Source organism: Dipodomys ordii, unplaced genomic scaffold (genome assembly GCF_000151885.1).
Source record: "Dipodomys ordii isolate 6190 unplaced genomic scaffold, Dord_2.0 Scaffold19, whole genome shotgun sequence".
NCBI lineage: Eukaryota > Metazoa > Chordata > Mammalia > Rodentia > Heteromyidae > Dipodomys > Dipodomys ordii.
In genome coordinates, this window is record NW_012267235.1 from 11,282,024 (window position 1) to 11,307,005 (window position 24,982).

The 24,982-nt window shown below is 53.2% G+C and overlaps 1 protein-coding gene and 3 non-coding genes across 7 annotated transcripts; 3 read left to right on the forward strand and 1 right to left on the reverse strand.

The window, feature by feature from the left end:
• Positions 1–1,332: 1,332 nt before the first annotated feature.
• On the forward strand, positions 1,333–17,523 carry Per1 (period circadian clock 1). 4 transcript variants are annotated; one of them, XM_013013379.1, is made up of 23 exons: positions 1,333–1,409; positions 6,665–7,084; positions 7,199–7,297; positions 7,393–7,547; positions 7,660–7,781; positions 7,873–8,074; positions 8,227–8,278; positions 8,393–8,535; positions 8,905–8,983; positions 9,059–9,165; positions 9,308–9,461; positions 9,568–9,676; positions 9,767–9,898; positions 10,140–10,245; positions 10,346–10,517; positions 10,607–10,737; positions 10,964–11,143; positions 11,794–12,036; positions 12,768–13,375; positions 13,812–13,998; positions 14,163–14,352; positions 14,617–14,767; positions 16,630–17,523. In XM_013013379.1, exons 2-23 carry the CDS (start codon positions 6,810–6,812, stop codon positions 16,927–16,929), a joined length of 3,897 nt encoding a protein of 1,298 aa, XP_012868833.1. In that variant the 5' UTR covers positions 1,333–1,409; positions 6,665–6,809; the 3' UTR covers positions 16,930–17,523. The 4 variants fall into 4 exon arrangements, with proteins under 4 accessions (XP_012868833.1, XP_012868834.1, XP_012868832.1 ...); XM_013013380.1 differs by lacking the exon at positions 1,333–1,409 and adding an exon at positions 1,422–1,698; XM_013013378.1 differs by lacking the exon at positions 1,333–1,409 and adding an exon at positions 5,099–5,173.
• Positions 17,524–18,073: 550 nt separating this feature from the next.
• Trnat-agu lies at positions 18,074–18,147 on the forward strand. The gene has a single exon. It is a non-coding gene; the product is annotated as a tRNA-Thr (tRNA).
• Positions 18,148–18,491: 344 nt separating this feature from the next.
• On the forward strand, positions 18,492–18,573 carry Trnas-cga. Its single transcript has one exon. It is a non-coding gene; the product is annotated as a tRNA-Ser (tRNA).
• A 5,727-nt stretch (positions 18,574–24,300) lies between these two features.
• On the reverse strand, positions 24,301–24,371 carry Trnag-gcc. Its single transcript has one exon. It is a non-coding gene; the product is annotated as a tRNA-Gly (tRNA).
• Between the last annotated feature and the right edge of the window lie 611 nt (positions 24,372–24,982).

Consider the following 24,982-nt stretch of genomic DNA (forward strand, 5'->3'; position numbering starts at 1 on the left):
TACATTTCTTACCAAGCATTGCAGCCTCCTCCTTTGGTTTACCCTTCACATCCCTTCCCAGCCTCCCCCCTCCCCCCCTTGGCAGGGATACTTTTTAAAATAGATCTATTGGCCTCTTTTTTTGGAGAGTCTAATTCAGAGGATCTAAGGAGCCTAGGTGACTTTTTGTTTGTTGATCATGGGGCCTAGGCGCTGTCCTTCAGTGCTTCAGCTCAAGGTGAGTGCTCTACCACTTGAGCCACAGCACCACTTCTGGTTTTCAGAGTGGTTTATTGGAGATAAGAGACTTTCCTGCCTGGGCTGGCTTTTAATATCAATCCTCAGATCTCAGCCTCCTGAGTAGCTAGGATTACAGGCATGAGCCACCGATGCCCGGCCAGGTGATCTTATAATTGGGTATAGTCTACAGTAATTTCCACTTTTATAGAGGACTTACTGTTTGCTGGGGACATGTGCTTTATCTCCTGAATCCCTTGTACATATTGGGTTTCCAGAGGCCCTAGGACATACTTTTGGTGTCTGGGACCTGGGTTTAAGTTTTAGCCCCATTATCGACTATCATGTTAATTTAATATTATGTAATCTCTCGGGATCTCAGTCTTACTTGTGAGAGATCAGGCCTTCTTGAGGTTTGCAAGAAACTTTCGCCTGGACTGGCCCTCAAGTGACAATCACGAGGAGACTGTAGTGTTTACCGCCTTCATCTTGGTCAGGCGCTGAGCTCTAAAGACCATTTCACCCCAGTGCTTCGCCGCACAGCTTTGGGGAATCGTCGTAAACGCAGGGCGCCCACAGGAGCACACTTGTCACGCCTGGTTTTCTAGTTAGTGTCCCCACCTACGCCACCGCTTCTTACATCTGCGCCTGCGCACAAGTCGCGCTCGCAATGCGCCTGCGCAGACTCAGCAATCTTGGGTAAGTGTCGTCAAGGAAAATCCCCAGCTTCTGGGTAAACAAGTTGCCGCGTGAGGCCGCCTGCACGTGTCCCGAACATCTCCGGGACCTCTCAGCCTATCAGAAAGTTTAGAGGGCAGGACCGGCACGTGCGTCACCGACCTAGGCAGGTCGGGGTTGTTTCCACAGCCAATAGTAACTTAGAGAGTGGGTGGGGGAGTGGCTTCCGTTTAGACTTCCAATCAACGCGCTGGGGCGGCCCCTCCCTCACGTGTATCTATCACTAACAGTTGTGGAACTGGCCAATGAAAAGATGATGGCGGAAAGTGTTGCCAATAGAGGCTTTACTGGGGCGGATCGGCTGCACGCGGCGCGGTGCATGGGATAGCTCCTCTAAACCAATAAGCATTGGGGGGCGTGGCATCCCTGGCGGTGGGCGGGCTGGAGAAGCCTGTGGTGTAGCTACTGTACGTCCCAGTTGTTAAGAAATTCGGCTCCTGTGTGCGCTCCGATCGGTGAGTGCCTGGGGTAGGGAGGTAAGGGGTGGTCGATAAGAGTTTGGGGTGTGTACTTAGCCAGAAGAGGTGTTAATGGTATGAGGGGTGGGATTATGCAAATATGTGATCGCCTTCAACCGGGTCTCAGTTATGGGGTGTGGAAAATCAGGACCGCGAATTCAGAGCCCTAGAGTGGGAGTTAACGACATCAGATTCCCGCACGGCTCTAGGATGTCTGGACCCAACTGCCAAGCCGGGAGTGCTCAGAATGCTGAGTGAACCGAATGCAGCCCCTGCTCCTAGGGAGGTACAGGGGTGGAACCCTTGAGAGCTTGTGTGTGTGTGTGTGTGTGGGGGGAATGTTATAATGTGTGGCTGAAGGCGCCTTAAGTCTGAGGCTGAGAGAGGCCTTAATAGGGTAGGTAGACAGGTAAGAAGGGTTACGATGGTGCTTTGAGAAAGGTAGTGTGCTGACATATGTGACCCAGAGCTAGTCTTACAGCAGCTATGCGTGTCTCCCATAGGCAAAGGGTAGGATTTGGGCTTCAGAACCTTCTTTGAGAAACAGATGAGGTGGCAGTTGTTGAGTTCTGTGAGGGAATAGGGGTTTGTGCAGATTTGCAGTCTTCTTGAGCCAGTAGAGGTGAGGAGGCACAGAAGATGCTCCGGTGTCTATAAACAAACAGGCTTGTGGTAAAGCGGCCTGGAACAAGGCCACTTAAAAGTGGAAGAGTGAGGGATTTAGGTTCCTACAAAATGGTTGGGGCTGAGAGTTTCTACGGTGATTTCAAGGAGTTTTGGAGCATGGAGAAAATGAGTTCTAAAGATAAATGTGTAAGAAGTACAAACTATGTCTTGAGAGCAAACCCAAAGGAGAAGAGTTGGATGGACTCTGTGTTACGGATGTTTGAAAGGTCCAAGTTTGTCAGTGCTGGAATACAACTTAGAAGCTAGTTGAGGGAAGGTTACTGAGGGGGAGAAGCCAGAATAACAAGCCATCATTATAACTCAGATTTGAACCCTGGACTCCATTTGTTAAGGGGCTGAGAATATGTTACAAGACAGACAATTGTGATTTTAAGTAACCATTGAGCCCTAGTTGTCCGCTGTAAAATGGGAGTAATAACATCCAGCTCACAGGGTTGTTCTGGGAATTCAATAAAATTATGTGTAATATATGTAAAGTGTTCAGCACAATGCCTGGATCATTTTTTAAAAAATTAGTAATAGGGTGACAAAACAGCAGTGACAGTGTAATTTATGTGGATGTTGTATTTGGGAATTAGTTTCACATTCTTAGGGTTTTTTTGCAAGTTTTGATGGCTGTTTCCCTCTTCCTGATTCTTTTGGTCTTCAGGCAGCAGCACAAATTCCTCCACTCCTCCCCCTCTATCTCTCTCTCAGGATCTGGGCTCCAGACTGGGCTACTTGCTCTGTCCCAGTTTGATTTCTTCATCCTAGACCCATTCTCCTCCCTGTCCCTGCTCCCTCCCTCCCTCCTTTCCTCCCTCTGTTGTTATAGCAACCGGAGATTCAGGCACTGAAGGAGGCCTCAGGGTAGGAGCAAAGGTGCTTGTGTTCCCTCGCAGAATTTATCTGTACTGGGCCAACAGCTGTGTACAGTTTAGCGGAGGGAAAGCTAGTGCCAGGAGCTGTAGGGACAAGTCCAAGGGTGGGCAGCTTTGAGTACCGAACAGAACCAGACGTTGAGGTGGGAGAGGTGAGACCCCTTGCTTCTAACCCTCTCTCCAGGAATCCCTGGCTTTGGGACTGGACGGCGGTCGTTGGGTGGGGGGAGGCGCCTAAACTGAGTGCATGTCCTGGGCCACCAGCCAAGAGAACACGATGTTCCCAAGTGCGCTGGCCGCCGCCCTCTGGGGCTGGCCAGCTCCCAAACCGCTGCCTCTCCAGCCTCCCTGCCCCACATTCCCCGGCTGCCTCGCCCCGCCTCCTTCCTCCGCTTTGACGTCACCGCTGTCTCCCGCCCCCTCGCGCCTCCATTGACGGCAGCAGAACCTGGTTACTGTGGGGACCGTGAGACAGGATAACTGGGGCCTTGGGAGCAGGTGGGGGCTGCTGGAGCGCCGAAACCTTTTGTCTATGCAAAAGACAGATATGGAGGTGGAAATGGGCGAGCTAGGAGTGCCTGGGTCAGAGGAGATCACATCGAAATCCCTGAGGAGAGGTGGGGAGGGAGAAAAAACTGTTTCCAGAGAAGAGGATTTTTAAAAATCGAGGAGGACTGGGCCACAGTATGGGAGCTGGGCGGGGGAAATATTTTCAAGGAGAGGCTGAGAATCTAGACTACTTCTTTGTTTTCCGGAGTTGGTTTTTCTGGGTTATTTTATAATGTCCCTGTGTCCCAGCTTTTCTCGGAGCTCCCCCCCTACCCCGTGGGAAACACCATTGTTGAAGAAGGTTTAGGCCACGTGACAGCGAGGGGCGTGCACTTACAGCTGATTAAGTCGGCAGCTGTTTGAGGGCCTCTTGGCTTGCTACCCACGTTTCCTGTGAGCCCCCGAAAGAACTACTCATGTAGTCCTAGATGGAAGGACTTGTCACTTCAGCTCTCCTGGACCTAGATTGGCACCTTATTCTCCCTAGTCAAGCTCTTCTTCTTTCTCTTCCTCCTCATCTTCTGTCAGTGCTCTGCTTTTTCTTCCTTAAAATGTAGCTTTCTATTCACCCCTGAAGCTCCTTTTCCATACCTATTATTGTTAGAAACAAAACTATTTGCTTATAATCACGGACCATGTGTCCGATCCTGTCTGGTGAATGTAAAGTAGGTGAGACAGATGAGATGGTTTCTGGGCTCGTTGGGTTCCAAATAATGAGCCTATGAAGCACTTCTCATACCATTTTCTGTATAGGGCCACAGCTGGCCTCTTTTCTCTGCCCCCACTTCCTCCCTATGTAGCCTGGCTTCCTATTCCCTATCTTTGCCAGCCCCCGCACCCCCAATAGTGGGTGGCCACATCTTCTATAGAGAAGAAACACTAGCCACCAAGTTGGCTGCTTAGAGCCCTTTTCTCTGATTGGCCATTGAAGCACCTACTGTTGTTTTCCCGTGACAATCTCCAGCAGCTCGGGCTGCCGTTTCCATTGTCTTTATCCTCCCAACACTTTTTCTTTTCAATCACACGTGGACTGTGAATTACTCTCCTACCGGGATTTGAAGTACCAAAGGAAGGGATTGGGCTCCTTACATTTGATGACAAGGCTGGGAAGAACCTAGGAAACGCCAAGCCAGGTTTCTGTCTCTGTCAGAGGGCAGCCATTTCATCCAGCTTGATTCAGCTCTCAGGATCTATGTTCCTTTTCCTATCTGGTCAAGCCTGAAGTGTCTAGTTCCTCTAAGCTGGTCAGTTCTGGAAGTTCTGAACCCAGGCGCTTAGACGTCTATTTCTTAAACACCCATTGTGGCCTGAAGAGGGGCAGCTCCCCTCCCTTCATTTCCTTTTTATTATGCACTATGCAAGGCATCCTGCACCCATTGGCTGGGCAGTGTCTGAAGCCCTTCCCGTCCAGCGCCAGCACCCAGGTCCACGTGCGCCTGTGTGTGTGACACAGCCCTGACCTCAGTGGGGGCCTGTAGCCAATCAGGCGCCGGGACAAGATCCCCAGCCGATTGGGGGCGGGGCCTGTGGCTCAGCGGGCAGGAGGCCAATGAGGGGCAGTGCCTGGCATTATGCAACCCGCCTCCCCGCCTCGCGGAGCTCCTACTCGGTTGCGGGCTGGAACGGCAGCGGGCAGGCGGCTGGAGGGCGCTCGAACAGCACCAGGTAGGCATCCTTCGCAGCTACTCTGAGGCCTGGTTTCTGTCCCTGAGCGGGGCCACCTCCACTTTCAACCTGATGGGCCACTTTCAGCCCAGGTGCTTACATAGCACAATAATTTTACCGCCTTCTTTGTCACGGTCTATCCCTTCCCTGCCTCCCGGGACCTAGGGGGTCCTTGCAATCCTGCACCGGGTGTCCTCACTCCCGATCCGCTCATATGGCCCCTACCTCCAGTTTTGGACATCCTGGTCGTACGACAGACCCTAAGCGGGCATGTCTCACTCCCACCTCCTTGCTCGTCACTCGGAGGCTCTCGGGTTTTCCCCAGGATAGGACCCTTTAAGGCTCTCGGCGTTCCACACCATCCCCCTCCAGTCCCTGGCCCCGCGCCGGGCCGTGATGTCAGCCCGCTTCGGGCTGGAACATCCCGTTCCAGGCGCTAGTTCCCACTGTTGGCCACAGCCTTTTCTTCTGGCACTCAGAAAAATGCTAGGGGATGGGGGTGTGGTTGGACGGGTAGTAGGGGAAAAAACTGCTGGTGGTTGTTCCCTGCCCAAGTCTTCGGGTGTCGGGGATCGGGTGGGAGGCGGCTAGCAAAGTCGGGGGTGAGGAGAGCGTTTCTGGGTCCTTGACTGTGTGGCAGGTGCTGAAGCCGGCTTCAGCTCCCCGTGGTTGGGCGGGTGACAGGCCAGAGAAAGAAAGGCTGTGTCGTCTTGACCTGAATGGCAGCGTCCCGGGGAGAGCCTGAGTGTGTGTGTGTTGGGGGGGGGGCACGGTTGTTTCACCCCAGGGAGGCCAGGAGCAGCCCTTGGAATTCCCTATAGGTTGTTCCTCTTCACAGAGCTGCCTGGGACCTGGGCGAATGTGAAGAGTGGGCGACCCCCGGTCGTGCCCGCCAGCGTGGGAGTGGGTTGTTCCCCCACTTCCGCGGTGGAATCGGAGCCGGGTCGCCCCTCCCACCCTCCAGTGGTCCCTCCAGCAACCGCTGAGCTCAGCGGCTGACGTCGGTTTCCCTGGCGACCACAGCAGCGGCGGCGGCGGAAGCGCGTGGTGGGCCGCGCACAGCGGTGCGCATGTGCAGCGGGGGTGGTGCCGCCCCCGGATAAATTTAGCCCGGAAGCCTAAATATAGGAGGTTATCGGCTCACACCCTCTGCGCCGCGGCCTCGGAGTCCCAGGGCTAGTCCCAAGGTCTGATGCCGAACCCGAGGATGGGAAACCTCCAGGCTTTGCCCACAGCCAGTAGTTCAAGCCTCCTACCCAGGTTCCATTTACCTACAGCATGCCGGCAGGGGATGTAGGGACCAGCCCGAGAGAGGTCCCTTCCCCGCCGCGGCACACCTACGGAGACAGAAAACAAAACTTACCTGGCTTCCGATTTCGAGCCTTACACCTGGGTTCTAGGAGTGAGAATCAGGCAGGGCAGGGTCTGAATAAAGCCAGCAGGTGCTGTGGGACTTTCTCCAAATCCTTTTTCCTGGTCTCTTCACTCCAGGTACTTGCTGTGATCGCACTTTTCAACTCCCAGCGACAGATCTCCATTTTACTCCCTCCATCAAGCCTCAAGGCCCCCTTGTGCATCCGTGGTGGCTTCTCCACCCTCTGTGTTCTCCTCTTGTCCTCCTCCCCATGGCTCAGTTATGAGTGGCCCCCTGGAAGGGGCTGATGGGGGAGGAAACCCTAGGCCCGAAGAATCTTTTTGTTCTGGAGGAGTCCCGTCCCCTGGACCCCCACAGCATCGGCCCTGCCCAGGCCCCAGCCTGGCTGACGATACCGATGCTAACAGCAATGGCTCAAGTGGCAATGAGTCCAATGGGCACGAGTCCAGAGGTGCATCTCAACGGAGCTCACATAGCTCCTCCTCTGGAAATGGCAAGGATTCGGCCCTGCTGGAGACCACTGAGAGCAGCAAGAGGTGTGTCTGTCTGTCTGTCCCCTTCAGGGTTTGGGAGTGAGACTGGGTAAGTTTGAGCTAGTCCATACTGCCGCTCACCTGCCTCTCATCTTGAGTTGTTGCCTTTTTCTCCAGCACAAACTCTCAGAGCCCATCCCCACCTAGTAGTTCCATTGCCTATAGCCTCCTGAGTGCCAGCTCTGAGCAGGACAACCCATCTACCAGTGGCTGCAGGTGAGTGGGGGTGAAGACTGTAGGAGAGATCTCTTGCTGCGGGTAGCAGTCTGGAGTTAATACCTTTACCCCTTGCTTTCCTGTGGGCCCTGTAGCAGTGAACAGTCAGCCAGAGCAAGAACCCAGAAGGAACTCATGACTGCACTTCGGGAGCTCAAGCTTAGGCTGCCACCTGAGCGTCGGGGCAAGGGCCGCTCTGGGACCCTGGCCACTCTACAGTATGCACTAGCCTGTGTCAAGCAGGTGCAGGGTCAGTGATGTTTCTGGTTTGGGGAGGTAGCCATGGTCTTGGCCATTGTGTGTGGGGGGGAGGGGAGGTCAGCTTCCTTATTGAATTCTTCACACATGCCTTCACTCTGTAGCTAACCAGGAGTACTACCAGCAGTGGAGCCTGGAAGAAAGTGAGCCTTGTGCCATGGACATGTCCACCTACACGTTGGAGGAGCTGGAACACATCACATCTGAATACACACTTCGCAACCAGGTATGCTGCAACCTAGCCCCTCCACTCCAGTACATCCTCATCTGGACCCCCTCCCTCCCCAGCTCTGAATCTTCTCTTGTTCTTCTGCTAGGATACCTTCTCTGTGGCTGTCTCCTTCCTGACTGGCCGAATCGTCTACATTTCAGAGCAGGCAGGTGTCCTGCTGCGTTGCAAGCGGGACGTGTTCCGAGGTGCCCGCTTCTCGGAGCTCCTGGCTCCCCAGGATGTGGGTGTCTTCTATGGCTCCACTTCCCCATCTCGTCTGCCCACCTGGGGTGCTGGGGCCTCTGCAGGTGAGGTGCCCAATTGTTTGTGGGGGAGGGATGAGCATCTCTAGGAAGCACCTGCTTTGAGAGACTAGGACTCAAGCTTTTCCTTGCTGGGTTCTGCTCAGCCTAGGGAAGGGGTGAGAGGTTATACTCACTGTCTTCCTAATTTATACTAGGTTCGGGCCTCAAGGACTTTACCCAGGAGAAGTCTGTCTTTTGCCGTATCAGGTAGGTAGAGAAAGCAGGAACTGGCATGTCCCTCTTATCTTGGTTGTGTGAATGACCTTGATGCTGAGGTGGGATTCTACTGAAAGTTCCTAAGTTTCTGCTCTCCCTTGCCAGAGGTGGTCCTGATCGGGATCCAGGGCCTCGGTATCAGCCATTCCGCCTAACTCCATACGTGACCAAGATTCGGGTCTCAGACGGGGCCCCTGCGCAGCCATGCTGCCTGCTTATTGCAGAGCGCATCCACTCGGGTTATGAAGGTGGGTAGGACCCAAAGCTGGTCTGAAATGTGGGGAGAGGGAGGATTTTCTTCTTAAGTCTGCTGGGAGGAACCATCTGGGCCCTTAGGAATTTGGAACAAGAAAAGTATTTTACAGATGAGTTTCAAGCCCATCTTAAAGGTCAGTCAGGTCATGTAAGAATCTAGAATCAGGAGTGATCTGGAGAAGATCTTGGTCATTTTCAGTGTTGCTACTGGCATGAAAGACCCAAGTCGTGTTTTTGGGCTGTAGGGATCAGAGCTGAGCTGGGGAGGTGATTGCCAGGCACCCTTGGTATCAGGCAAGGAGGAGATCTAAGGCACTGGACCATTCTGGATGAAGCATAACAGCCCATGTTCTATGCTACAGCTCCCCGGATCCCACCTGATAAGAGGATCTTCACCACAAGGCACACACCCAGCTGCCTCTTCCAGGATGTGGATGAAAGGTGAGGTCAGGATCTGGAGGAAAGGGGTGGCCAGGGATGAGACCAAGTCCACTCTGACACCTCTTCCTGTGGCAGGGCTGCCCCACTGCTGGGCTACCTGCCCCAGGACCTCCTGGGGGCCCCAGTGCTCCTGTTCCTCCATCCTGAGGACCGACCCCTCATGCTGGCCATCCACAAGAAGAGTGAGTTTCTCTCTCATCCTGCTCTACCTCCTGGCTGTCCTTGGGGCTTCCTCCATGTTCTTATGAGCTGTTTCTTGGTGGTTTGGTCTCCTGGATTTCTATGGGTAGCCCTCACCTCACCTCCTTTTCCTGCTTTCATCAGTTCTGCAGCTGGCTGGGCAGCCCTTTGACCACTCCCCTATTCGCTTCTGTGCCCGTAATGGAGAATATGTCACCATGGACACCAGTTGGGCTGGCTTTGTGCATCCTTGGAGCCGTAAGGTGGCTTTTGTATTGGGCCGCCACAAAGTTCGCACGTAAGTAGGTAGTTTTCCCCTAAATTGGCATTATGAGTGTTGATACTATGGGATGGGGCAGGACTAAAGACAGGATTGGACTCACTCACTGTTCCTCACCCTTCAGTGCACCCCTGAATGAGGATGTATTCACTCCCCCGGCCCCCAACCCAGCTCTGTCCCTGGACTCTGATATCCAGGAGCTCTCAGAGCAGATCCATCGTCTGCTATTGCAGGTAAGAGTTGAGGAGAGAGAGGCTTGGGAGGCAGAGAAGGCAGTGGGAAACAGGATATAGGTGTTTAACCTGTGCCTTTCCCTGCCACAGCCTGTTCACAGCTCCAGCCCCACCGGGCTCTGTGGTGTTGGCCCTATGACATCCCCAGGCCCTCTCCACAGCCCTGGCTCCTCCAGTGATAGCAATGGGGGTGATGCCGAGGGGCCTGGGCCTCCTGCTCCAGTGAGTAATCCACCGCTCTCACTGCTCCTCCTTTAACCTCCTGGCAATCAGTATGGCCCCTTCCAGAGCTTTGCCTTATTCCCTTTCCTTTTCCTCCTTGGCTTTTCCTCTCCCCCCCCCCCCCACACAGGGCTCTTTACTGGTACTTTTTATTGTTGTTGTTGTTGTTATTACTATGCCCTGGCTCCTGTCGCTGGCCAGGCACCCCAGCACTTACTCACTGCTCTTTTGTGTTTCCTAGGTAACTTTCCAGCAGATCTGTAAGGATGTCCATCTGGTGAAACACCAGGGACAGCAGCTCTTCATTGAGTCCCGGGCCCGGCCTCCACCCCGGCCTCGCCTCCCTGGTGAGTCGACGGTGCTCTGTGTGGGGTTGAAAGAGTTAGACCAAAGAATCTCCTGTCCTGTACCCCCCAACCAATGTAGCTTTTCCTCTCTCTGACCCAGCTCCAAACATATTCAAGGCCAAGGCCCTTCCATGCCAGTCTCCTGACCCAGAGCTGGAAGCAGCGCCTGCTCCCATCCAGGCCTCGCTTGCCTTAGCCCCTGAGGAGGCCGAGAGGAAAGAAGCCTCCAGCTGTTCCTACCAGCAGATCAACTGCCTGGACAGCATCCTCAGGTAAGCCCTGCCTGACATCTTCTCCCCTAGCCCTGCTTCTGCCCTGCTCCAAGCCCTGCCCTTATACCTTCTGTTCCATCCATCTCCAGGTACCTGGAAAGCTGCAACATCCCCAGCACGACCAAGCGTAAATGTGCCTCCTCTTCCTCCTACACTGCCTCCTCTGCATCTGATGATGACAAGCAGAGGACAGGTCCAGTCCCTGTGGGGGCCAAGAAAGGTAAAGATGCAGTGCATGCCCAGTTCCCATCACCCTGTCCTAACAGCCGTGGGTCTCTCTATACTTCTGCCTTGGGGTCCCCACCTTGCTCTGCCCTGCCCTCCTCCCCTGCCTCCTGATCTCCAGGCTCTTCCCTACAGTCAATCCTTTCCCTTCCTCCCCGGGATCCCTTCTCCTAAATTCCCAGTGGGGTAAGGGCAGTAACCAGTGCCATCTCTCCGCACAGATCCTTCGTCGGCAGTGCTGTCTGGGGAGGGGGCCACTCCTCGGAAGGAGCCAGTGGTGGGAGGCACCCTGAGTCCGCTCACTCTGGCCAATAAGGCGGAGAGTGTGGTGTCCGTCACCAGTCAGTGTAGCTTCAGCTCCACCATCGTGCATGTAGGAGACAAGAAGCCCCCGGAGTCGGGTATGGGCATGGAGTGAGGTGGGCAGTATCTGGGCCCCACTTGGTCCTTCAGCCATATCTTCTTCTTGCCTACCTTTCCCCTCCTCCTCCTGTCCCCAATGGAGAGAAGGCCTGCCCTTTTAGCTGACTGTTCCTTGGCTTCTGCTTTAGCTTACCTTCCCAACTTTTGCAGGGGGGTTTCTTCCCCATTCTGCTTCCTATATTTTCACTCTTACTTGAAACATAAAGTCTGTGGCATAGAGGGTTTCAAGCTTGAGGTGCTGACCACAGAGGGTATGAGGCAAGGGATCTTAGAAGACCCCTAAAAAAAAACCTTTGGTTATTGGTTTCTAAAACATGTGAAGGAAGAGTAAGGGGTGGGCTTCCCTTAAAAGAGGACTTGTCATCCCCAAGGGTTCCTCGCAGAGTAATGGCCACTAGAGGGGAATTATGTATCCTCTGTCCCCTTGGGACAGCTTAGCATGTTGAGGAGGGTCCAGGGTCAACCCCCTTCCTCTAACTGAGGAAGTAGCCTGGCCTTCCAGAGGCCCAAGTTTGGAGGTGGGGCAGAGGCCAGGGTTAAGCTAGGGTATTAGACAAGGGAGGGTGTGGTGTGGGTATGTTGATCCCTGAAATATTCTGATGACCTTTTCCCTCTCTACCTTTCTCAGACATTGTCATGATGGAAGACTTGCCTAGCCTAGCCACAGGACCAGCCCCCAGCCCGGCCCCCAGCCCCACTGTAGCCCCTGACCCAGCCCCGGATGCCTACCGCCCAGTGGGCCTGACGAAGGCTGTGCTGTCCCTGCACACACAGAAGGAGGAACAAGCCTTTCTCAGCCGATTCCGAGACCTCGGCAGGCTTCGTGGGCTTGACAGCTCTTCTGTAGCCCCCTCAGCCCCTGGGGAACGAGGTAGCCATCTGGGGCTTCATTGAGCTGCCTTCTGCCTAGTCTAAGGCCAACTGTTGGGGGGGTGGGCCTTAAGGGAGATGTTCAGAAAAGCCTGCGGGAGCTGCTTCTGAGACAGAGGGTGGAGGGGCTGTGTTCCAGGTAAGCTATTTCAGGCCTAGCCTGGGGGCAGGGGTAGAAAGTACACCCATCTAGGAGCCTGTCTCCCGAATGGTGAATGGAGTTAGGCTTCAAGGGCAGATGGAAGGTGCCTGAGGGAGGCTCCGTGCAGATGGCTGCAGGACTCAGGACTCAGGCGTGGGCATTCTCGCCCACCTCTTCACTTCATTGGAAGCTAGGCGGAGCATGGTCTCGACTGGCAAAAGGAGAACCCAGGCTGGCAGCGCCTGCGGGAGTTTGGCAAATGGACTAAAGCCACCTGCCCGTTCGCCCATGAACTCTTCCTGCCACTTTCCATCCCAGCACACCCCGCCTCTTGCACACCATCAGCTTGACCCTAATGTAACCTTGCCATTTTCTGGCTCCTTTCTCAATAAACCCCCATGTCCCTGGCTCCTGTGATTCTTCCCTGAAGGTGCCCCAACCTCCCATGTCACCTCTGTTCTGGGCAAGCTGAGAAGCTCTGTCTGGGCCTTGATGCCCGTTCTCTGTCAAGAGTGTTAGGGCAGTGGGGGTGGCAGAGGCATGAACTCTGCCAGGCAGAGGCCCTTCCTAACCCTGGTCTCTCTCTACAGGCTGCCACCATGGCCCCGCGCCCCCTGGCCGCCGACACCACTGCCGATCCAAAGCCAAGCGCTCACGCCACCACCAGATTCCCCGGGCCGAAGCCCCCTGCTGTGTCTCCCACCCCTCATCTGTGCCCCCTTCTGGCTCCTGGCCCCCTCCACCAGCCTCTACTCCCTTCCCAGCGGTGGTCCAGCCCTACCCTCTCCCAGTGTTCTCTCCTCGAGGAGGCTCTCAACCTCTTTCTGTCCCCAACTCTGTGTCCCCGACTGCTTTCCCTTCCCCACTTGTGACCCCCGTGGTAGCCTTGGTACTCCCTAACTACCTATTTCCCACCCCACCTAGCTATCCCTATGGGGTGCCCCAGGTCCCTGCTGAGGGGCCTCCTACTCCCGCTTCCCACTCGCCTTCCCCATCTCTGCCTCCACTCCCCCCCAGTCCCGTGCACCGCCCAGACTCCCCACTGTTCAACTCAAGATGCAGCTCCCCACTCCAGCTCAACCTGCTGCAGCTTGAGGAGCCTCCACGCATGGAGGGGGCTGCTGCTGCAGCGGGCCCTGGGAACAGTGCTGGGCCCCCCCCTCCCAGTGAGGAGGCCGCTGAGCCAGAGGCCAGACTGGTGAGCACTGACCCCCCTGTGTCCCACGGCTAGCCCCCCTGCCTGGTGATGTTCCTCCACTGGTTTCTCCCAGGCTGATGTCGTAGCCTCCTAGAGATGGTGTCATGGGTGGGAGACCTCTTCCCCACCCCCAGCTGAATTTCTAAATGAGGCAGAAATCAACTACCTCCTCTGTGAAGGGACTGTCCTGTCTGTCTGACAGGTGGCGAGGACATCCCTGTAACTTCTGAGAGCGCATCTGCCACTTGGAAAGGGTCCGGCGTACTCACCCCCCTCTCCTCAGCTCTCTCCTCTCAGCCTGGCTCCCTGTTATGGAGTGGGAAGCCTGAGACCTCTTGGGTTGGGTGTGTCCCCTGCCCCAAACCCTGGCAGAAGCAGTTGAAGGAAGGCTGAGCCCTTAGCTCCTTTCTGTTCCCCTCTCCTCTCCTTCCTTTAGGTGGAGGCAACTGAGTTCTCCAATCAGGATGCGCTGTCTGGCTCTAGTGACCTGCTAGAGCTGCTGCTGCAAGAGGACTCCCGATCTGGCACAGGATCTGCAGCCTCAGGCTCCCTGGGCTCTGGCTTGGGCTCTGGGTCTGGTTCTGGCTCCCAGGAAGGGGGTAGCACCTCCGCCAGCCTCACGCGTAAGTGCCTACCCTCCAGACCTTCCCTGGGTATAATGGAGATTGGAAGCCAGGCCCCATCTATCTTGGCATAGCCAGTTAAGGCCTATGGCCTAGATGTGTGGCCTGGTGACCCTGAGGCTGGCTATCTGGCTTGGTTCCATTGGCTTGTTCCCATCTCACAGGCAGCAGTCAGAGCAGCCATACAAGCAAGTACTTCGGCAGCATTGACTCTTCAGAGGCTGAGGCTGGGGCTGCTCAGGCCAGGGCTGAGCCTGGAGACCAGGTCATTAAGTATGTGCTCCAGGATCCCATCTGGCTGCTCATGGCCAATGCTGACCAGCGTGTCATGATGACCTACCAGGTACCCTCCAGGTGAGCAGCCACAGAGGCCCCTATCTTCACTGCTCAGTTAATTAGCTGGGCCAACTCCTAGGGCTGGCTCTGACCTAGGGGTACCTTTCCTATCCCCTGTCCCTAGGAGCCCCATGAGTAATTCTTCCTAGGAGGAGACCAGATATCCTGGTCTTGGTTGCCTCCTGAGTTCAGAAATGGAGCAGAAAGCAGAGGAGCTCTGAGAGAGGGATGCCTACCCATGGATCGTGGCTCTGGGTCCCAGCTTCTACCTTCCCCACACAGGGACGTGGCCTCTGTGCTGAAGCAGGATCGGGAGCGACTTCGGGCTATGCAGAAGCAGCAGCCTCGGTTCTCAGAGGACCAGCGGCGGGAGCTGGGTGCTGTGCATTCCTGGGTTCGGAAAGGCCAGCTGCCTCGAGCTCTTGATGTGATGGTAAGAGAAGTCTGAGACAAAGAAAAAACTGAAGTTGAACAAAGATAAGGGCTGGGATGGAGCTTAGTGGCAAAAGTGCATTGTCCTGGGTTCGATCGCCGTACCAAAAAGAAAAGACAAAAAAAGATAGTTTAAAAAACAAACATAAGCCGGGTGCTGGTGGCTTAGGCCTGTAATCCCAGCCACTCAGGAGGCTGAGGTCTGAGGATCACAGTTCAAAGCCAGCTGGGGCAGGAAAGCCCGTGAGACTCTTATCTCCAATAAGTAAACCACCACAAAACTGGAAGTAGAGGAAGAAGCACTGTGGCTCAAGTGGTAGAGCACTTGCCTTCAGCTGAAGAGCTCAGGGACAGTTCAAGCCCCACAGCCAACAAAAACAAGCAAACAGAAAAGAAAAACCAAACCAATTCAAGAGATAGAAACTAAAATGCAGGCTGCTAGTGGCTCACACCTGTAATCCTACTTAGAAGGCTGAGATCTGAGGCTCAAAGTTCAAAGCCAGCCTCAGAAAGAAATGGGATGTTTACCTCCAATTAGACACCCAAAAAACCAGAGGTGAAGCGGTGGCTCAAGTGGTAGAGTGCTAAGCTTTGAGCAGTAAAGCTCAGGGATAGCATTCGGGCCTTTAGATCAAGCCCCAGGACCAGGACATACACAAAAGGCGCAGCTATGGGGGCTGGGAAGGTGGCTCAGTAGTAGAGCGCTTGCCTTGCATGCCTGAGGCCCTGGGTTCGATTCCTCAGCACCACATAAGCAAAAAAGAAAAAAAGCCAGAAGTGGCACTGTGGCTCAAGTGGTAGAGTGCTAGTCTTGCTGAAGAGCTGAGGGACAGCACCCAGGCCCAGAGTTCAGGCCCCACGACCGGACCCCCCCCCAAAAAAAAAAAAAAAGGAGCAGCTAAAAACTAACCAGGTGCTAATGGGTCATGCCTGTAATCCTAACTAAGTAGGAGGCTCACTGTTTGAAGACATGGGCAGGAAAGTTAATGAGACTTTTATCTCCAATTAATCGCCAAAAAGCCAGGAGTAGAACCATGGTTAAAGTGATAGAGTGCTACTAGCTTTGCGGAAGGAAGGAAAAAAGATCTAAGAAACTGACCCAATGACCTTGGATGATTAGTATTTTTTTGGTCATAGGGCTTGAACTCTGGGCCTAGGTGCTGTCCCTGAGCTCTTCAGCTCAAGGTAGCGCTCTACCTCTTAGCCACAGCACTACTTCCATTTTCCTGAGTGGTTTATTGGAGATAAGTCTCATGGACTTTCAAACTGCCTGGGCTGGCTTTGAATCCCAATCCTCAGATCTCAGCCTCCTGAGTAGCTATGATTACAGGTGTGAGCCACCAAAGCCTGGATCCTTGGATTATTAATTCTGAAGGATGCAGTCATCTGGATTATATAATATTAAGCCACCTGAGTTTTGTTTTGTTTTTGCCAGTCTCGGGGCTTGAACTCAGGGCCTGGGCATTGTCTCTGACCTTCTTTGGCTCAAGGCTAACATAATACTCTACCACTTGAGGCACAGCACCACTTCCAGTTTTTTCTGTTTATGTGGTGCTAAGAAATCAAACCTGGGGCGTCAGGCTTGCTAGGCAAGCACTCTAGCACTGAGTCACATTCCTAGTCCCCACCTGAGTGTTTGTAGATTTTTTGTTTTCAGCACATCCTATGCCAACATACACTGTGACCGTCACATAGTTGGGGATCTGGGTAGAGGGTACTAGGGATTTTCAAGCCTTGGACCCTAGGTACGTTTGCAAGAGCCAATTTGTTGGGGATCACTGTTGAGTTGGGTGCGGGAAGTGGGCTGGCAGATTCCCAGTGAGGACCCTGCCTAATATATTCCATCTCGCTTTTCCCTCCCAGGCCTGTGTGGACTGTGGTAGCAGCACCCAAGACCCTGGCCACTCTGATGAACCACTCTTCTCTGAGCTGGATGGACTGGGGCTGGAGCCTATGGAGGAGGGCGGAGGCGAGGGTGGTGGTGGTGGTAGTGGTGGTGGTGGTGGTGATGATGAGGGTGGTGGTGAGGGTGAGGTCAGTGAGGAGACTCAGGCCCACGTTGAGGCCAAGGTCTCAAGTTCTCAGGACTCTGCCATGGAGGAGGAAGAGCAAGGTGGGAGCTCACCCAGTCCAGCCTTACCTGCGGAAAATGGCACTAGCTAGACTCCATTTAGGGCCACTTCCAGCTGTCCATGAGAGGCTTCCTTCTCCCATGTTGCAATTCCTAGAACTCAGATGTTGCTGGACCAACCAATAGAAAACCTCCCCAGCTTCTCCCACTGTCGGGGGCAGGACCCCCATCACCAGCCCAGGATCCAGGGGCTGCCTCTGGAGACCCTTAGGGAACAGAAAGGTGGAAGTTTTCAGTCCAGCCTAGAAGACTGCCACCTACGCCCTGGTGAGGAGTCCCTTCGTTCTCTGGATGAGATTGCTAACAAGCTGCTGAAGTGGTCTCTCCAAATCCCAGCTGAGCCTGAGTCCCAGTCTGAAATTTGGGGCCGCACTTATTTATTGGGGAAGACAGCTCTCTCTCCTGCCTCCTCTTCAGATGTGAGGAGGGGAGCTTGGGGCCCAAGTAGGACCCAGGGGTTTGAACCCCTAGCTGCTCCAGGGTGGAGGAAGTTGGTGGACCATGGAGTCCCTGGTGCTGCCCCTCAGGTGGGACCCAGGCGTTCTCAGCTCTACCCTCTACCAATGGCATTTGTGTTTTTGATATTGTGTCTTATTATTTTTAATACAAAACAAAACAAAAACCAACAGGATTTGTGGAATGAAGCTTTGGGTTTGGGTGACGAGGGGGAGTTGCCCTGAAGAAAGCAGTAGTGAGCTGTTGCAGATAAAGCTCTCGTCCTCTCCTGTCCACAGGCTTTCCAGCAAGAGCCTTTCTAAACCAGCTAAATCTACACTTAAACTCGGTTTTCACCAGGTTTCCTCCCCCGGTTTGTCCTGGGAAGGATCGATGAGAGGCAGCGAAGGGTTCTGGCAAGCTCCAGTTATGGGCGGGGTGGCAAAGGCTCTTTGAACCCCCGTGATGCCCTGGTTTTAGCAAAGGGTATTTAGCTGCTTTTTTAGCTTCATGATTACCACAGATGAAGTCAGTCCAGGTGGCAGAGGCACAGGAGTCCCGGGCCCATTGAAGGTCAAGCTGGCCTCCGCGGAGATTGGAGAAGGGAAGGGTGGAGCGTCAACGCTGGGGCTTGAAACCCGAAAGGGAATAAGGTGTACATCAGTGGGGGCGCCTTACAGTCTTTGGTCACCGGCACCAAGTAACACCTGATCTAAGTTGAGATCGAACTCGCCCTCCACTGGCGCCGTGGCTTAGCTGGTTAAAGCGCCTGTCTAGTAAACAGGAGATCCTGGGTTCGAATCCCAGCGGTGCCTGGGGTCGCTGTATATTATTGCTGAGACTCTACGTTTAGGTCTGAACAACCATCTCTAAGATTCTTCTTTGGGCCGCCATCCACTCCTGTGCCCTTTTAGTATGTATTCGGGAGCACCGTCACTTCTCCCCGACTGTACCAGGGGTCGACTGGGTTCGGATCTGGGCTAGTTTTGTGGCTCTGGGAAAAGTAGAAGCACCCTGAAGCCGAGGCCTGCCGCGCGGGCCAGGCGCGGACGCCGCCTCCAGCGGGCGTGCACGGCGGCCGGAAGCGGCGAGGGCGTGGCGGCGGGAGGCCGGCCCCTTGATCGGCAGCAATAGTTGCGCAGGGCCCAGGTCGCACGCGGCTGTGATGGCCGAGTGGTTAAGGCGTTGGACTCGAAATCCAATGGGGTCTCCCCGCGCAGGTTCGAATCCTGCTCACAGCGCTAGCGATTTTGGTGATGATAATCCATGAGGAAGCCTATTGTTTTCTAGTCCTTTCTCGCGTTGGAGACGCTCTCGTTGGGGTGATGATCACGGGCACTCAACCACCCGAGACCAGATCGCTAGCGCCCTCTCGCGAGGCTCCGACCTGCAAAAGCCATTCATTGCACACACCGTATGTTCGCTCTGAATGAGCAGCTGCATCTTTCATCTCAAACCCAAACTGCCCTCCGTCGTCTTCAGCTTTCTTCCCTGTTTTACTGAAGCTTCCACTGAATTTTTTTTTTTTTGGGGGGGGGGTGTTGGTCGTAGGGCCTGAACTCTGGGCCTGGGCGCTGTCCCGCAGCTCTTCAGCTCAAGCCTAGCACTCTACCACTTGAGCCACAGCGCCACGTCCAGCTTTTTCTGCTTATGTGGTGCTGAAGAATCGAACCCAGGGCCTCATGAATGCGAGACAAGCGCTCTACCACTGAGCCACCTTTTCAGCCCTTGAATTATGAATTATTGAATTATGAGTAATTCCATTGAATTGTAGCCAACCTCTACACTCACTAGGTTTCCTACTCCCTTTACCTACTCAAGGACATTGTTCTTTGTTCTGTACCATCAAATTTTTCTTCTTTTCTGGAAGAAGGAAAATATACCTCCCTTAGCCTACATTGTAATTTCTCTCATTTTGAACAAACAAGATAACAAAACCTATCTGCTGCTAATAATGGCTAGTTCGTGTGTTGGAAACAATCCCTCAGTTTATATGTTAAGACATAATGTGAGTTGGATAAAGGCATAAGAGTGGAGTTCCTATTATGCCAGCAAGAGGAGAAGGAGGAAGAGGGGGGCAGGGAGGAGGGGGAGGGGGAGGGGCGGGGGACGGGGAGGAAGAAGAAATTCCAGCAAGTTTACTTGCTTTTGAAGTGCTCTCTGCCATGTTAGGATGCAACAATAAAGCTTTTATCAGGTGATTCTAGCACAATGATCTGAAAAACTTCTATGTGTGTGTATATACCAGTCCTGGGGCTCAAACTCAAGATCTGAGGACTGTCCCTGAGCTTCTTTGCTTAAAACTAGTGCTCTACCACTTGACGCATACCTCTACTTTTGGCTTTTTGGTGGTTCATTGGAGGTAAGAGTCTCATGGATTTTCTTGCCCTGGCTGGCTTTGAATCACTATCCTCATATCTCAGCTTCCCAAGTTGCTAGGATTACAGGCTAGTGGCATGAGGCACTAGTTATTTGAATTATAGCCAGTTAGGGGCTTTGAAAGCGGCTCAGTGGTAGAGTGCTTGCTTTGCATGCATGAGGTCTTGGGTTCGGTTCCTCAGCACTACATAAACAGAAAAATCTGGACAGTGGCACTGTGGCTCAAGTGGTAGAGTCCTAGCAGTAAGCTGAAGAGCTGAGGGACAGCATACAGGCCCAGAGTTCTAGTCCCATGACTGACAAAAGCAAACAAAAACAAAACAGAGTTATAGCCGATTAGTGAAAAGATCAGAAACCAGGGTAACATACTTGCACATTTCTCCGCCCCCCTGTATAACAAGCATAAGTTATGTTTATTGTTTCTGGATTTGAATCCCCTCCAACTAGTCATTCCTGTCCCCATCAGAGCCACCAAACCTATACTACCTGTAATCCTAGCTACTCAGGAGACTGAAATCTAAGGTTTGTGGTTCAAAGCCAGCCTGGGCATAAAAGCCTCCATGAGACTTTTATCTCCAATTAATTACTTAAAAAAGACCAGAAGTGGGGTTGGGAAGTTGGCTCAGTGGTAGGGCACTTGCCTTGCATGCCTGAGGCCCTGGGTTCGATTCCTCAGCACCACATAAGCAGAAAAAAAAAGCTGGAAGTGGCACTGTGGCTCAAGTGGTAGAGTGCTAGCCTTGAGCTGAAGAGCTGAAGGACAGCACTCAGGCCCAGAGTTCAGGCCCCACGACCGGAACCCTCCCCCCCACACACCAAAAAAAAGGCCAGAAGTAGCACTGTCTCAAAGTGGTAGAGTACTAGCCTTGAGCAAAAGAGCTCAGAGACAGAACTCAGTGCTGGGAATGTGGCTTAGTGTGAGAGTGCTTGCCTCACATGCATGAAGCCTTATTTCAATTCCTTAGTACCACATACACAGAAAAAGCTGGAATACCCTGAGTTCCCTGAGTTCAAGCCCCAGAACTGGCAAACAGAGTTGAGGGGAGGGAGAGAGAGAGAGAGAGAGAGGAGAGAGAGTGCACCCTAGGTCTAGAGTTCAAGCCTCATGACATTTAAAAAAAAACTTTTTTAATTAAAAATTTTGCCTGGCTTTGAACCATGATCCTCAGCCCCACCCCCCAAAAAAATCTCATGGACTTTACTACCTGGGCTGGCTTTGAATCATGATCCTCAGACCTCAGCTTCCTGAGTAGCTAGGATTATAGGTGTAAGTCACTGGTGCCTGGCATCAGTTCATTTTTAAAATAAGCCAGAAACTTGTCACTATCTTAAATATTACACCCTGGCCCAAGCCATCTTACCTAGATTAAAATACTCCCTCAGTACTGTGTGTGTATGTGTTTATATATTTATATTTACTATATATTTATTATATACATAGATATTTATATGTGTGTATATATATGTATATATGTATGTGCATATATATATATATATAGTAATAAAAAAGACAGGAAGGGATTACAGCTGAAGGAATTCCCATTGGCTAAATATAGGACAATTTGAGCATAATAATTGCAATTGAGTCTAGATTCTAATTACTGGATAAAATAAGAATATCACGTTCTTACTAATGTAGATATTATCTATCTACCTATCTTTCTATCTATTTAGAGTTAGGAAAGGAAAGTTCTGTGAGGCTGGGAATGAGACAGGGTCTCATTATATATCACAGGCTGGCTTCAAATTCTAAGTTCTTCTGCTTCAGGCAGAGTGCTAGGATTACACGTATGAACCTCCATGCCAAACTGCCAACTTATTACTGTAGACACAGTTCTGGAATTTGAAATCAGCCATGAATACCAAATTAGTGAGATTGTGTGTGTGTGTGTGTGTGTGTGTGTGTGTGTGTGTGTGATTTAAGTAATAATCTTAAAGCATATTCCCACAAGCTGAGTACTGGCAGCTCATGCCTGTAAAATTAGCTACACAAGAGGCTGAGACCTGAGGATTGTGGTTTGAAGACAGCTTGGGCAGGAAAGTTCATGAGACTCTTATTTTTGGGTCCAGTCGTGGGGCTTGAATTCTGGGCCTGGGTGCTGGCCCTCAGCTCTTCAGCTCAAGGCTAGTGCTCTACCACTTGAGCCACAGCGCCACTTCTGGCTTTCTTTTTTCTGCTTATGTGGTGCTGAGGAATTGAACCCAGGACCTCATGCATGCAAGGCAAACGCTCTACTACTGAGCTATCTTCCCAGCCCTCATGAGACTCTTATTCCCCATTTATCATTAAAAAAAAAAAAAAGCCAGAAGAGGAGCTGTGGCTCAATTGATAGAGCAGTAGCCTTGAGCAAAAAAGTTCAGCGATGGTGTGTGTAGTCCCTGAGTTCATGCCCCAGGACTGGCACACACACAGAAAGGAATGTCAAGGGTTAGTTTTTAGCAAAGACAAATGAGGAAGGCAAGACTAGGAGCGCTTGGATCATGGAGGTCAGCACTTAGGTTCTTTTCTTGGTACTCTTCCTTCTTAACCCTTGAATTCCCAGGACTCAACATTCCAGGAACTCTCCACCTAGTATGGGGGTGGGTGGCAGGGGAGGGGGAGGAGATGGTACGGTAGGGGAGGGGGTCCCAGAATGCAGTCTTTTCTTTACAGAACTAAAGAAGGAGGAGCAAAGCCTTGTAATCCAGTGTGGGGAGCTGTTACCCCTGGAGAGCGGAAGTGGACACTGCACCAGCTGTGGGGGGCTTTGTCCCTTCCTGTGCCAGCCTTGATGCCTAACCTTGGGACATGTGTTTTCTTCTCCTAAGCCCCAGTGTGGCTCACTGTGAAGAGAGTAGCCAGGGCTGGGAAGGTGGCTCAGTGGTAGAGTGCTTGTCTTGCATGCATGAGGCCCTGGGTTTGATTCCTCAGCACCACATAAGCAGAAGAAGCTGGAAGTGATACTGGGCCTTTATAAAGCGGTAGAGTGCCAGCCTTGAGCTGAAGAGCTGAGGCCCTCCAGGCTCAGAGTTCAGATCCCACGACCGACCAAAAAAAAAAAAAAAGGGTGTCATGGGCCATATTTGACCCTTCATCTTAATTTCCATTACTTTGATTTTTTTTCTATCCTAGATCCATTGCTTTTTTTCTCTTTTTTGACTAGTTTTCAGCAGCAAAAGCCCTTTCCTACTTCAGGGCCTTTGTAGTTGCTTGTGCCTGGACTTCTGGCTGACCTACACTGAGCTATTTATCACCTCTTCACAGAGGTCAAGACTAAAGTAGTGCCACCGTTGTAACCATCTGAAAATTTCCGATATGAGTTCTTCCTTTCTTGGTTATTTTTTTTTTTTCTGCCCTCGTCTCACTAGAATATATGGTGTAGGAAAACCCACACCCAATGTAACCTCAAGTCCTAAACAATAATGCGCACATAGACACCACTAGCTGGGGGAGCGGATAAACAAATGCAGCCACTGCATGCACACAGACATCTCCAGATGCTACCATCTTTTATTAATTTTCATTTATTTATTCAATTTTTTAAAATGTTTTAAGTTGCCTAAGATAGAGCACACAATCCAGACACAATCCAGACCTGGGCCTAGATGACCAGGGTTGGCGACAGAACCCAGGGACCGAGATCCAGACCCTCCGGAGAGAAGACCAGCCTCAGCGAACCGGAGTCCGGAGGCCGGGAGGCAGCGAGGGGTGCGAAGCGCGCCGGAAGAGAGCGGGAAGCGAGGGCCCCGGCGTGGAGGAGATCCGGGCTGCGGGTCCAGCTCCCAAGTGGCCGCGGCAGGTGGCGGCGCGCCCCTCCGCCCCTCGCCGCCCCCCGCCGCCCGTCGGCGCGTGCGGGATCAAAGCGCCGGGAAGGGGTGGGTCCGGGAGGCGTCAGCGCCTGGGGTGCCGAGCGGGCGGGCTTCCCAGGGGGGGATGCTGGCGGAGCGTGGGAGCGCAGAGAGCCCCCGGCGGGGACGGAGACCCGGAGAGACTACCAGATCTCAGGGAGAGACTCGAGGCGGAGAGGCGCGCGCCGGAGCCGGGGAGCCCGGGCTGGGCAGCTCCAGGCAGTCGCAGATGCAGAGACCACTGGAGCCCCGGGGTCGCTAAGTGGCCTGGAAAGAACGTGAGAACGAGTCGCCAAGAAGCACTTAGCGACCCTAAAGACCCACAGCACCTTGGGGGGGAGAAAGCGCGTCATTAAGGACAGGAAAAAGAGGGCGGAGGGGCAGGGCTGCGGAGGGAAGCGGGATTGGAGGGAGGAGAATCGGGGACCTCGCCTGGCACCCGCGGAGGCGCAGAGGACCCCCGCGGAGGGGAGCCCGGAGCCGTGTACTTTCTCAGGGTCACGCCTGTGCAGGGATGGGCCAAGGGGAGGAGGAAGGGGGTGTGGAGACAACAGGACCCCCGAGCTGGGAGGAGGGAGGAGGGGCATGTGAGGAAACGGAATCACAATTCTTCTCTGGAACTTTCAATTCTGAGATAAGTCAAAAAAAAAAAGTCTGCCTTTGTTAGATGGAAATGATTCAAGGTTTAAAAAAAAATAATAATAAGTGAACCCATTTATTGTTTCATATATCTTTTGGGGAAGGAAAGAAAAGTGAACAAGTGCATTGGCCGGGAATCGAACCCGGGCCTCCCGCGTGGCAGGCGAGAATTCTACCACTGAACCACCAATGCTAACGAGCGTTCTCCCTTCTAATGACCGTATCTGAGTTTGTAAGAGCGGAGGCAAGCCTGTAGACTCCTGGAAGGAGTGGCCGGGAAAGGTTGACGTAGGTGGAGTTGCAGGTCATTCTTTATCCGGCTTGGATCCGGCCGCCACCGGGTCATAAAGCTACTCCATATGGCTAGGGGCGGCCCCACACCCGGGTGCGAACAGCCCCGGGTCCCGAGCCTCGCGTGCAGGTGAGAAAAACTTTACTCGAGCCCAGGTTCCCAAGGAGGGGGGTAGTGGGGCTGCCGGGCCACACATCTGTGGTCCCATTTGGCCGAAGTAGGAAGAGGTGGGATGTGCTGGGGGGGGGAAGGGGTGGTGGTGGGAACGTCCTTCTCAAGGTCTGGGGCCCTCCCGCTCGGGCTTTGACTAGTCACCCTCCGCGGGGGGGAAAATCCCTAAGATGTGCAGGGTTTGGAAGGGTTTAGAGGAAGCCCCACACGTCTCTGATTTCCCAGTTACCTACGATCGGGGTTGGTTACCCTTGTCGTTCTGTGTCTTCGTTCCCGCCAGCGTTCTGGTTGTTGCATTAAATTTCGGATTTATCTTCTCAGGCACTTCCTCCTGAAATCTC